Genomic DNA, 13517 nt, shown 5'->3' with positions numbered 1-13517 from the left:
TTCGCTACCTCAAACTCTCCACCAGCGCAGAGCTTTCACAAAATTTTGTTTTCTCAAAAAAAAAAAAGATCAAATTTCAGTGGCGCACGCACTGAAGGATGGACCAGTCTGCGCAAGCACAAGCACAAAACCATATCCGCTCAGCTGCGCGGTCACGCCACACTGACACTGGGCCAGCACGGAAACCGGTCCTACCTGTCAGAGGAAGCGCACCGAGAAAAGCAACCCAAAGCTAACGGCCACCGCAGCACGCGACCCCACACCCCCGCCCCACCGAAAATGCTACGCGCACCCATCAAAGCCTCCCCCAACACGCTCCTCTCCCTTCTCCAGTTCGCCTTCATCACATCTGCACCTCCCTGTCTGCCCCAGTCGCATGCATATGTAAGCAGCAGCAGGCAAGAATCCAAAGCGGAAGGGCCTCTCTCTTTCTCTCCCATCTCTGTTTCATCAGCTGCGGCGTGCGGCGATGGGGGCGCGGAGGAGGCTGCTGGCGGATGCGCCGCCGGAGCACCACCACAGGCAGGGCGCGCCGCCGTCGGACTGGAGCGCGGGGTACCTCAACGGGTGGCTGTCGCAGCCGACGCCCATCTTCGGGCTCCGCCTCTGGGTGCTCATCGGCATCGCCGTCGGCGCCGCCATCGTGCTCGTGCTCCTCCTCATCCTCGTCTGCCTCTCCCGCCGCCGCCGCCGCCGCGGCGACCTGCTCGCCGCCAACCTCTACCCCGCCGCCGACACCAAGCTGCTCAAGCAGCACCTGCATCAGCAGGCCACGTCCACGCCCACCAAGGACATCCAGGAGATCGTCCGCCGCCAGCAGGCGCAGACGCCGCCGCCTCCGCCGGCGGCGCCGCAGCCCGCGGTGCAGCTCGCCAAGGCCGTGGCGGAGCCACAGACTCCGCCGCCGCCGCCGCAACAGCAGCACAGGCCACCCGCGCGGAAGACGCCGGGCAGCGGCATGTCGGCCACAACTAGCGGCGGGAGCGAACGGGACGGTGCCACGCCTAGGAGCACCGGCAGCGCGGGGATGCCGGAGGTTTCGCACCTCGGGTGGGGCCACTGGTTCACGCTCCGTGAGCTGGAGGAGGCCACCGACGGGCTCGCCGAGGAGAATGTGATCGGGGAGGGTGGCTACGGGATCGTGTACAAGGGCACGTTGCACGACTCCACTTTGATCGCCGTCAAAAATCTGCTCAATAATAGGTACAGTACTTAATTGGTGTCTCCTTTCGTGGAAAGTTCTTTGCCTATTTTGCTCATTTTGACTCATTATCTAAAATTTTTTGCTCATTTTGACTATGACTTCAATGAGGTCACCAATCTGTTGTCTTTCGATTCATGCTGGCTTGGATAATGATTTTGACACCGAAGATTGTGATTGGGCTGAACTAGGATCTAGGAACGTCATTCACTTCTTGCATGTTTGCATTTCAGATGTTGAAAATGAAAGGGGAAGCAAGTCTTCCCTGTTGCTTCATCTTGTTGGTTCATTCCTTGAGTGGCATATGGCTGAGTGAAATTAGAACGGATGGTACTGTCGGTCGACTATTCTGCAGATTGTGGATTGGAACGTGAAATGACTATAATTATGTTCTACTAGTAGTAATACCAATTGAGGAAATATATTCATTCACCCTGTTTTTGTTCAGATTTTGTGTCTTGCAAGTTTGCTGCTCTTGAGATGTTTTGCTGACGAAAGGTTTGTGGGGCTCAAGGACTTTCAAATTGCTGTAATTATTATGGCCTCTCTTTCTGTGTGCCCACACCCTATTCGATTCTTCTCGATATCTGTGACACAGATCTGAATACCGCACTGTTTTCTAGGATTGGGTTGCCGTTTCATATCCTTCATTCTTCACCTTTAATTTCATCCTTTTCTGATAACATTCTCTATTTTTTAATTTCTGCTTCACCAGGGGCCAGGCCGAGAAGGAGTTCAAGGTGGAAGTCGAAGCAATTGGTCGTGTTCGGCACAAAAATCTCGTCAGGTTGCTTGGCTACTGCGTAGAGGGTGCTTACAGGTATGTTGGCATATTGCAATCTCTTCCTCATTCGGTCGGTGACACCTACCTCTCTCAGTCTGGATTCTCAATAATGGAAGCTTGATTCATATCACTGTCGTCTATGCTTGAACAGGATGCTTGTGTATGAGTATGTGGACAATGGTAATCTTGATCAGTGGCTTCACGGTGATGTTGGGGAAGTGAGCCCACTAACATGGGACATCAGGATGAACATTATGCTTGCAACCGCTAAAGGGTAATTATTCTATTCCTCAAATTTATTCCTTAGTTTAGCTTGAAAGAAATTAATTGTCAGCAATTATAAGGCCATAACCGTTTAGATTTTAGAAGAAGTCAAGCACTAGCTGAGCTGGCATGATTAGCTATATTCTTTTTTTTTCCGAACTGATTAGCTATGTTCAGTTACGGGTCACGCGTCTTGGTTGGGGTAATGGAGCCTAGTTAAGGTGAGAGTTCGTTGTCGACAGAACTCTGGATTCACTATACAAATCTGTTAGGTCCTATTACTTGGCATGCACATATTCCCTTTTAAGAAGTTATAGAAAGAGACAGCGCATTGCAACCTTTGTATGGCAGATATGCAAAAAAAGGTTTTCCTATTATGCACAGTACTCTTTTGGTTATGTAAACAATTCCTATACCCGGCCATTTAAATAGAAAGAAATAAGATGTAATAACACAGGCAATGCATGTGCTTATCTTTAGTGGTTCTTTCTTTTTCGCTTCCTGTTGCCAGCTTGCTTTATTTTATTCAGCGCACCAGGGTTGTTGCGATTCATCCATAGGCAGTGTAACAGTGACATTCTGCTTATATCAGTCAAATTCAAACTCAAGCATCATGTGCATTAGCAAGCATCTCGCCTGGAAGCAATATTGGCTTTGCTTAAAGGATCACAACCTTAAAAAAAGATGTAAATGATAGTGAAATATCCAAAAACTGACATTCAACTTCTACATACCAGGCTGGCCTATCTTCACGAGGGGCTGGAACCGAAGGTTGTTCACCGTGACATCAAAGCTAGCAATATTCTTCTTGACCAGCAGTGGAACGCTAAAGTATCAGATTTTGGGCTTGCAAAGCTATTGTGCTCAGAGAAAAGCTATGTTACAACCCGTGTTATGGGAACCTTTGGGTTAGTAGTGAGAACTCCTTCCATCCATATTGCTACTCAATCTACTGCAAATGGAGCTTAGATCTTGTCATTACTGAACTCTTGGTGCGGTTGCAGTTATGTGGCACCTGAATATGCCAGCACCGGAATGTTGAACGAGAGGAGTGATGTATATAGCTTTGGTGTACTCATAATGGAGATCATCACTGGTAGATCTCCTGTAGATTATACAAGAGCAGCTGGAGAGGTTATTGTAGTTCCCATCTTTATAAATTTCTTTATCCAGAATATCGAGGTCCGGCAAAGCTGAATTCTACCATGTGTGTGCAGGTGAACTTGGTTGAGTGGCTCAAGACCATGGTTGCAGAGAGGAAAGCGGAGGAAGTAGTGGACCCTAAGATGACTGAAAAGCCTTCTCCCAAAACACTGAAGCGAGCGCTTCTGGTTGCGCTTCGCTGCGTCGACCCTGATGCGAACAAGAGGCCTAAAATGGGGCATGTTATTCACATGCTCGAGATGGATGATCTTCTATTCCGAGATGTATGTCTGATCCATTGACCATTTTGTCTCCTCTCATCTACTGAACCGTTGTAATCACATTGCCAATTACGTTGATATGTACAGGATAAGAAGCCCGGGAGAGATGTCCATCCTCAGGGTTCAGACAGATACAGTTCCAAGGAGGAAGGGAGCTTCAGCAAGCGTGAGCACCACCATCATCGGTACAGATGATGGACCGACCGACATATGAGGTTGTATGGATTGCCATTAGAGAGTAGCAATATTAACCATGTTCCCATCACTACATTCTTTCCCCTCTCTTTCAATCTCACTGGGTCTTTGATTGTATTATATGTGAGCATCCATCATTCTGTGACGATACTTGATACTTCAATCACACACACAATGACACAAGTGTAGCAGCATGGTGTTGTGAGTTTGTGACTGACTAACATGCCCAGGGCAAAAACCTGCAAATTTTCTATGCAAGGAATCCAGCAAATGCAAGTACGGTTTTTGTCTACTCCACTGCATCCTGTTCAGTCGTCCATTCTTCTTGATTCCCGTCTGCTTTTAACTGCACTGGAAGAACAGCTGATCCCTTCTCCTTTGTAGCTTTGCTGGTTGGTCAGTGCTTTGCTGCCTGCACATGAGGTCACATGCCACTGCAGCACACTTTCATCCATCCCTGCACTGCATCTGTTTGATTAGGGTCACCATGAGCCGTCTTTGTGCAGATGCTCAGAGCTTTTTTTATCATATTTTTCTGGCAAAATGCCTTTCTTTGTCCAGCATACTCGCATCTGGCAATAGCATTTGGGTCAGTTCTTGTCGCTTCGGTTTGTCTCGGTCTGTGATTTGTTTACATAGACGAGAGAGATGAGACTTTGAGCAACTGATTCCAAATAGTTTTTACCGCGGTGGATCTGGAAGCGCTTATTATAGCTAAAAACCTGATCACTGACAGAGGTGGTTAACTAGGAAATGGATAGATAGATCATACTGTCACGTGACCAACCGCAGAGACTGGAGATCCCCCTGTGGCCCTGTGCTGTGCGATCCGATGGACGATGCTGGCTTGTGAAGTCTGAAGTGAACATGCCAATGCCAATGCTATGCTGCAGGTCTGCATGGCGTCTCGGCGTCTGCTATTGAATTGGCAGCAGAGAAGAGTCGCTTTCATTTTCAACGGCTAGCTTGGCGTCGCTGTACCAGTACAGTTCATAAATGTTGAGAGTTGAGAGGTGCACGTAGTATTACAAAAATTCAGACGAGTCGTGGATGAGTCCAAAAACAACGGCCTGGAAGAAGATTGACTGTTTCGAGAGCAGAAAACGACAAGGGCACGCAAGCTGGCCTGGCCGCCAGCGAGTTCTTTCACCCATTTAAATCCAGAGAGATAAAGACAGGTAGCGTATGCTAAGCAAGCTTGGCAATTCACATTAGAGTGTATGTGAAAGATAAAGACTGGCAGCCTACGCTAAACAAGCTTGGCAATTCACATTACACTGTCTGTGAAAGATAAAGACGGGTAGCCTATGCTAAACAAGCTTGGCAATTCACAATTTCACATCGGACGTCCTTGAAAGTCGCAGATGTAACGACGTGGTTGCCACTGCACCGGTCACACAAGCTAATGAAAACATGAGCCGACAGCATCGTACACGCAATCGACGCTCCCTATCCATGGCGGGCTAGTAGCTAGCGACCTGTGACTGTGACTATAACTGTGAGTGCCCCCGTGACCGTTGAGCTGTTCAGAAATGGATGGGCCGACGTGCCGTGCCACTGGCGCCGCATCCAAAATTCCAGGTGGCACGCGCTGTGACTGTGAGTGTGAGCCGGGTGGTTGTCTTCTGGACCGGCTGCTGCCGACGGCGGCAGCGCCACATGGAGCCTGCCCTGCCCTGTTCTGGCCTGGTTCCAGTTGGTTCAGGCTCTTCGAACGCCCGCGGCTGTCTCCTGGCACTCGGTGTCTGCTACGTTGCGGCCGCTGTGCCCATGCTGTGCCGTTCCGCGGCCATCTGCGGCGGCAGGGGCCGGCGCCTGCTGCCTCGGCCAGTCTCGGGGGTTTTGTTCACGTCTTCCGGTGCTGGCATTTGGCGGCGCACCACGTGCATGTGGTCCGTGAAGGAATCGAACGTTCGGCCCGGGCCTTTTTGGCGCCTTGCCGCGTTCGAGTCCAACTCCAACGGCGACCGAAACAGACGCCGCCCTCGCCATCGCGTCGCATGCAACGGAAACGCCATACGCGAGCTTAGCTGGAGAGCAACCAAGGACTGCATGCCTGATGCCTGCCGTGCACGCCCGGCTGTCCCGACAGCGACGCCCACGCCGCGCCGCGCCGGCCTCGGCGAGCAGACAAACAAAACACGCAAGCGGAATCGCATGGAAACCCCGTGGCCTCACGAGGCAATGACGGCAGCACGGGCCGGACGGCGGCGGCGGCTCGTCCCTCCGGCGAACGAATAGGAGGAAGAGACGGATAAGAAAGGGAAACAAAAGGCGACGCGCGTGACCACGGTCCATGCCATGGCTGCCCCTGGCTGGCGCAGCAGCAGCTGCACGGCAGCAGCGTATAGTATAATCTGACAGCAGAAGACGGGGATTTTCAGAGTGCAATCATCACCACCAGCCTTTCAAAAAGCTGCTGACGCGGTGCACGATCCAAAGCACAGGGGGAGTAGGGCTAGCTAGCATAGCAGCATGGGCACATCCATATTTTTGCATTGTAGAGGATGAAAAGGAGAGGCTGCAGCACACCTAGTGCCATGTGAAATGGCACGCACCGAGCTTTGTCTCGTCTCAGGTGGTTATGTACATCCATCCAACCATCCAGGTATGTATACCTCAGCTCTTTGGGTCATACGTACATACGTGAGAGGCGAAGAGGACGCACAGGGGAGAAACAACCACCAGCTGTGACATGTGAGCGAGAGATGCAGGCTGCATCTGCATGACACCGAGAGATGAGAGGCAGGGGAGGACGGGCACCAGCACCAGCTGTGTGGCTTCAGCCTCTTGCGCTTGACTGGCCCCCGACGTCGCCCACAGGTCCCCTGGGCTGCTTGTTGTTGTTCTCCGGAGCGAGGTTGTCCGGAGCAGCTCTCTTTGGCCTCAGCTACAGTTCAGGATAGGATTTCAAGCTTAGATTCTATAGTGATGTGGTTTTATGTAGCCTTGATGGTGAAGTCTTACTAGCAGTAGCAGCTCACCTTCTCCTCAGATTTCTGGTAGAAGTGCCTCAGCAGGATGTTCCTGGCCTCCGTTGTTATCACTGCAATTCCAGGGTGCGATTCAGTCCGCAGTAAGAGGTAAAAATATAACAAGGTTGGTTTTCATGCAGCAAAGTTGAGAAAGGAATTGGGGGGTTTGTGACAATTTTAGCGGGAACATATCAGTGTCCCCACAAGAATTGAAAGTAAATACACTGATATGGTAGGAAGCAGTTATTGAGCCTAAATTAGTGTGAACTATGGACATATATATAAAATAATGCAGCAGTATGATAAGTAAAAGGAAACTAAAAGGAGAGAATTGTCAGGCATGTAGTTAAAGAATGCCCATGATTTGTTAGTAATTTATCTGCCACAAATTGGGATATCTCTGCTGTTAGCCTGTTATCACTGCAATTCACCAGAAGTCTGTGGTTGAAGTGCTGGCAATAGTTCAGGATTAAGTATCCTTTAAAATGTTATGGATTGTTCGATTGTTCACAAATAACATCTCCGAAAAATATGTCATTAGCCCCCAGATGAAGGCACAATCATAGCTTGTTCCTTTTGGGACCTTTTATGCAGCTGGTAGACAGCACATAATTATATTTTCACCGACAGGATGTGGAATCAGCTGTGCCAAAAAGGCACGAATTCAATAAGGACCTCTTGTGGATTCGCCTAACCTGGTAAATTGTTCAGGACCAGAGAATGACCACAACAAAGAGCGACATATTGTTATACAAATTGACAACCAGAGTGTTCAAGCCAAATTCCTAGTCAATGTGACCATTAGGCTACCATTTAGTAGTAAATTAACCTAACTTCTCTCAAGGTCATCCCAGTTCTAGAACTCTGTGGATTGCATTTTCAAATGGAAGGCTCCAACTTTACTGAAGTCTTAGAGACTCCACTCTTAAGGTATATTATGATGGATGCATTTAACTAGTCTATGGGTTCATTTTGAACACCAACATCCCTGATCCATAAAGCACCAATTAACTCAAACTTTTCTTCCGCTTTCTCATGCTCTAAGAAAATATTTGAAGGAAAAACAGTGTAAATCTCCCAAGCAACCTACACGATGGAACAAAGGCAAACCAACTCAGGCATAGAATAGTATAAGCCACAGAAGGCCATTAGCATGCCAAATGTTGAGATATCTAGAGCGATGATCAGCTATGGTATAAATCTCAACTCTGCTGGACTACTGTATTCGAGGTGAACACTAACTATGCAGTAGTCTGAATTACCGTCAAAAACAAATTTACCATTTGCTGTGACTAGATGAATCAATATTAATTTGTTGATAGTTGTCAGTGTGTTTCAGACTTTCAGTAAAATAAGAAAGCTAGCCTTAAGAATCTAAAATTTCCAAAATACAACAGGCAATGTTTCCCAGTTGTGTTTTTTTAAGGCTTAACGCTAGAATTGCTATAAGATTTTGCAACAGAGAAAGAAAATTATATGAAATCGCATAATCAAAGCTGGTAGCCTGGTACTGTTAGTACTTGCAACTGGTAAATTAGCCAGCAAGGAAGGTAATGTATTGTATTGTATTGGAGTATATGGCTAAGACAGCGACTGCTAATTATCTACCATATCTACTATTCTGAGTTCAGATTACCAGCAACAAGATCGAGGTTCAGAGCACCTGGGTTCAGGTAAACACAGCAAAGCTACAGAGGGCGTCGTTTGTGTAGGATAAGGATTAAGGCGTTCAGAGCTTCTGTTCACTGTGGCTGATACCACCATCTGTGACTTGCAGACACATTCTACACATGCACAGGAGCTTATGGCTAATCATGCTCCATTGAAGCAAAGAGAGTCATCTACCTGAAGAATGTCAGTTCAGACGAAACAGCTCATGAAACCTATTTTGCAATTAACATACAAAGCACTACAATAAACAAAAAAAAGGGGCTTGTTGGCTTATTGCGAATAAGCAATTGTACGGCATCAATTACATGCAGCAGAATACCATTGGCTTAAGGACATGGAAAGGGGTTACCTTGATTGGGTGGCGGGTCTGTCCTGTGGGTCGCAACATAAGTGGCTGGTGTGACATTCTGATGACAAACACGCATGGAAAGAAAAAAGAACTAACATTAGCACCAGGTGAAATGGACATATATAATTCATAATATAAGTTGACAGCACGAATTTCTGACGTTGTAGAAAATCAACCGGTAGCATTAGCAACCATGAACTGAACTACCATTAGCCCATCAGTACCACATCAACTGAATCTACCCAGGGTAGACATGACCATGAGAAAACCAGACCAGATGTTCAGAAATTGGCCAGACAGTCCCCTCAAATTGAACAGGTCTTTGGCAGCTGAACTAAAATCAAACAGTGAGACCCCATTTCTCCAGCCATCCATACCAAAATTTCAGCCAAAACTAACAATACCGGCACCGATTACTGTCTCCTGCCCGAAAGTGATACTACGGGATTAAAAAAAAGAGAGATTTTTTTTTCTCGACGGCACCTGAAACCAGAGAAAAGAAACAGGCCAAGCGCAGATGAACCCGGTCAATTAAACATATTCGAGCTTATCTAAGCTCGTCAGGAAGTACGGAGCCTAGCATTACAGCATGATACTAGAGGCCAGATCGCCAGGAAGGGCAAGTTGCTGACCGACCGAGGGCTGCGCGGAGGGGTCGGCAGGGACGAGCTGGCTGAAGTTGTGCGGGTTGTACGACGGCCACCCGCCCAGGGGGCTCCCCATCTCCGCCCCGCCGCCGTCTTCTTTTGTTCCTTCTCGGCGCACCGTCCCCGACTCCGGCGATGCTCTCTTCATGGGACCACGGGTGGTTGGCAGCAGCCAGCAGCACTTTCTTTTTTTTTTCGTTTTGGTTTCGGGGAAAAAGAGTGATGGTTACAAATTTCGAGCCACAAAAAAGTGGGCTCCTACGACGTGGTTGTTGGGCCGCGAATGCAGCCCTCCTGTCTCCAGGAGAGAGTTGGGTCTCGATTTGGCCCAGTGTTTCCCGGGCCTGGGTCGTGGTGTCTGGGCCGAAACTAGATTCATCAAGGACATGATAATTCCACGTCACCTCTCTTAACTTTTAAGAAAGTCTATTTTTCCACTCTAAATTCTAAAATCGGATAAATTACCTCTCTAAACCTTTAAAACCATTTATTTTACCTCACTGTTTGGTTATAAGCGGTTTTCAAAGTCAGTTTTGTCTTTTTCTTTTTATTTATTTTGGCTGAATCTTTGAAAAATCATAATTTATTTAGGTGTATGCTTGTTAAAAATATTTATAAATCTATAACTAAGTTATACATAATCCAATGAGTATAAAATTTTTACTACATTCAAACATGCAATAATTAGCTCATCATAAAAATTTCACTATAATTTGAGAAAATCATAGTTTTAAAACTACAACAACAAAAAGTTGAATTAAAACAATATCATATTATATATTCATTGTGTAGATCTACTCATGTAGATTCCAACAAAATTAAATTTTCCATGTATTTTGCACACAAATTTTTCTAAACTACCCACGTCCACGGGGAGCAAAACAAGCAGGACTGCAGGAAAACAATAATCTTATGGCATAGACTGAAAGTTGAATTATTGAACTAGCTGTTGAGTATAAGCAGGACTGACGATGACCTGTGAAAAATAATTATGAGGGTGCCAAAAGAGTGAAGCATATGCATTCTTCTAAGACAAAGGAGCTCACAATCAACATGGAAAACCAAATTAAAGAACCTGTTACATTGTTTACTATTAGGCACTAAAACATTTATACATTTCTAAAATGCGACCATGGTTTTAATAAATAGACTTGGGTATGGTTATACTAAACTGATAAGCAAAACAATTGGTGAAAATCATTAAAGTAGCACTCTCTAAATAAAACTGTGGTATTTACTAAAGCTCAAATATCCATTAATGGTAACTAAAGATTATATGTTTGATAATAATGTTTTCTCTTTCTAATTTCTAAATATATCTTCTCAGGAAAAGATGGGTAAATTGTAGGACCCAACCAAGGCTTTATGTCCCAAGGCAGCAATAATAGTTGCTCTTTAGTTGTTCAACAAAAATATTTGCTTTCAAGATTGGTTGCATTATATCTCAAAGGACTTATATTTTATTACCGTTTTTTAAACTAATTTCATCATTATTTTGAAATCGCCTATTCTATAAATGACTTTGATTTATTGTTTTCATCAAAAAAATCTCTTCGATTTTGGCAATGGGACAGGAAGAACAAAATAAAATGTTTTGACATTTTGTGAGATGTAAAATTGAAAACAAAAAAGTCATGTTTCTTGTTCCAATAGGACCTACTGATACACATCTAAATAATAGTTGCAGCTACAAATTACTATGCTCGTCAGTTCCTTTTCTAGTATGAGCTACTAACAAACGATATGTAACTTTTCTAGTATATGTAAGCTACTGCAAATGATGTGTAACTGTAAAACAGGCTGGCAAAGAGAATCTTCGGCAAACAACAAAAACTAACATCTGGTTCAAATAAAAGAAACATAAAACTTATGACAATGACCAATGACTACAAATAAAAGAAAGATGAAACTTATGACAATGACCAATGACTAACTAACTAGATTACTTCCAGCTTCCAACATCACATGACTAAGACTCCTCCTTCCAAATTATAAGTCGTTTTGATTTTTCTTAAGTAGGTAACCTTTGCTATGCATCTAGTTTTGCGCTGTGTCTAGATACATATAAAAAACAACCTATAAATTAGAATGGAGTGAGCATTTACAAATCTTATGCCACCAGTTTCCAAGATCTAATGTTAACTAAAATTTTTCTACTTTAAATTAAACCATTGGTTGAAGTCGTCGTTGATCGATCATGAGGGCATGATACAATAGAAGATGTCCGCGAGAAAGCCTTGCATAGATGCACACACTTCTTGACGATCCTATGCATGGCCGGGCCGCGGCGGGTCCCCAGTGGGCCCGGTGATTGTTGCTGGCGGTGGTAGTGTGACTTGCTATCATCCTCATTGTAAGTGCATTCGCCCCCGGTGTGGGTTTTGATAATTAATGACAAACAAATTAGGAACTAATCTGTCTATCAAGTGTAATCTACAGGTGCTAGTTCTTTGATGGAATTAAACAAACACATTTGGTGAATCACAGCACCCCCAAATTTTCTTCCTTTGAACTCAAGAAGCTACCCAGTTTTATTTCTTGTTTGAGTTATAGGAAACGCCGCACTATCAAGAGGGATGCAAATTAAGTTGGTAAGATGAGGATAAAGGTGCTCAGATCATCTTAGGTTTTGCGCTTGAGAGTCACACTTGCACGCACGAACTTCTGGGAAGTTTCTTCTCTGCCAGGGTGAGCCGGTAGTACCGGCCCTCAGGGCCGGTGGTACCGGCAGTACTAGTTCTTCTCCTGAGTTTTGCGAGAAAATGAACTACCGGTAGTACCGGGCTTTGACCGGTGGTACCAGCAGGCCAAAATCTCGTAGAACTGGTGTTTGCGAGATTTTGCACTACCGGGTGGTACCGGTCTTCCACCGGTGGTACCGGCGCTGGCCGGTGGTACCGGCTCAAGGCCGGTAGTACCGGTATGCCTTTTTCTCGCATCTTCCTCAGCCTTCTCACGTTTAGATCTGAGGACGCCGGTGGTACCGGTGGTTGCACCGGTAGTACCGGCAAGTGTTCTGTACTCTAGTATAAATAGCTCTCTCCTCTTTTCTAACCGTGGGCTTGCTTTTTCTAGCTACTCCACATCTAAGAAAACAGTCTCCAAGCTTTGTCTCACCCACTCTCTCTTCCTCTTGCTCCTAGACTTCATTTCTTGAGAGATTCGAGCTAGAGAAGTGAGATTAGAGAGTTGGGAGCTTCGATCTGTGACTTGAGCACACCGTTCCTTGTCTTGCCGGTTTGGTTTGTATTTGTTACTCTTGGGTTCTTGGAACCCTAGCCGGCTAGGCGTTCTTCGTGGTTGCCCGTGTTGATTCATTTGTGAGGGCACCCCGAAGTGTTTGTATTACCCCTTGATTCTTAGTGAAAACATCAAGCTAACCTTTGTGGTTGCTTGAGGAGGAGACCTAAGTGGTCAGACCTTCGTGGTCACCTCAACAACGGGGGCGTAGGAACTCCTAAGTGGAGATTGCCGAACCTCGGGAAAAATACCTTGTCTTGTTGTGGAGGTAGCTTCGACTACCCTTGTTTGTGTTCTTTATGTTCCTCTCTCTCTTCCACTTTACAACAGGTAAACAAATGTCGATCTACGTTGTGGAGAAGGACTAAGCTAAGGAGACTCCAACAACATCCTCTCCTACACTTAGGAAAGTGGGGTAAAACTCAGATCTGAAATCTAAGCCCTTTTCACTCTGATTTTGTAGCTGTCTTAGGAAGTCGGTAGTACCAGCAGTTTGCGTCGGTAGTACTGGCTGTGTGACACCAGTAGTACCGGCCTAAACTGTCGGTGGTACCGACAGGCATTTGACTTCCGCAACTTGAGTTTTGAGTTTCAGGTTTTTAGATACGCCTATTCACCCCCCCCCCCCCTCTAGGCCAATTAGATCCTTTCACTCACGCACATATAGCCACAATGCCATCCTCAAGAGCGGGTCGCTGATGGCCGCCTCCAGCGGCCGGCCGCTTCCGTCTCGGTACAAGGCGGCACCGCCGATCACGTCCTTGAAG

At 46.1% G+C, this 13517-nt stretch overlaps 2 protein-coding genes across 2 annotated transcripts; one reads left to right on the top strand and one right to left on the bottom strand.

The window, feature by feature from the left end:
- On the top strand, positions 333–4160 carry LOC8085715 (probable serine/threonine-protein kinase At1g01540). The gene is made up of 7 exons (XM_002468553.2): positions 333–1203; positions 1917–2021; positions 2137–2259; positions 2987–3157; positions 3254–3383; positions 3467–3676; positions 3761–4160. The coding sequence occupies exons 1-7, from the start codon at positions 470–472 to the stop codon at positions 3866–3868; spliced, it is 1581 nt and encodes a 526-aa protein (XP_002468598.1). The 5' UTR covers positions 333–469; the 3' UTR covers positions 3869–4160.
- Positions 6325–9717, bottom strand: LOC8085714. Its single transcript, XM_002465911.2, has 4 exons — positions 9500–9717; positions 8864–8921; positions 6853–6914; positions 6325–6758 (listed from the first exon to the last, which is right to left on the bottom strand). The coding sequence occupies exons 1-4, from the start codon at positions 9656–9658 to the stop codon at positions 6651–6653; spliced, it is 387 nt and encodes a 128-aa protein (XP_002465956.1). The 5' UTR covers positions 9659–9717; the 3' UTR covers positions 6325–6650.

Source organism: Sorghum bicolor, chromosome 1 (genome assembly GCF_000003195.3).
Source record: "Sorghum bicolor cultivar BTx623 chromosome 1, Sorghum_bicolor_NCBIv3, whole genome shotgun sequence".
NCBI lineage: Eukaryota > Viridiplantae > Streptophyta > Magnoliopsida > Poales > Poaceae > Sorghum > Sorghum bicolor.
This window is presented reverse-complemented; position numbering and strand designations above follow the sequence as displayed.

Coding starts and splice junctions, on each gene's coding strand:
- LOC8085715 (XM_002468553.2), top strand. CDS start 470: ATGGGGGCGCGGAGGAGGCTGCTGGCGGATGCGCCGCCGGAGCACCAC. Junction 1,204..1,916: donor AAAAATCTGCTCAATAATAG/GTACAGTACTTA, acceptor CTGCTTCACCAG/GGGCCAGGCCGAGAAGGAGT. Junction 2,022..2,136: donor TGCGTAGAGGGTGCTTACAG/GTATGTTGGCAT, acceptor ATGCTTGAACAG/GATGCTTGTGTATGAGTATG.
- LOC8085714 (XM_002465911.2), bottom strand. CDS start 9,658: ATGAAGAGAGCATCGCCGGAGTCGGGGACGGTGCGCCGAGAAGGAACA. Junction 8,922..9,499: donor ACCCCTCCGCGCAGCCCTCG/GTCGGTCAGCAA, acceptor GTTTGTCATCAG/AATGTCACACCAGCCACTTA. Junction 6,759..6,852: donor ACCAGAAATCTGAGGAGAAG/GTGAGCTGCTAC, acceptor CCTGAACTGTAG/CTGAGGCCAAAGAGAGCTGC.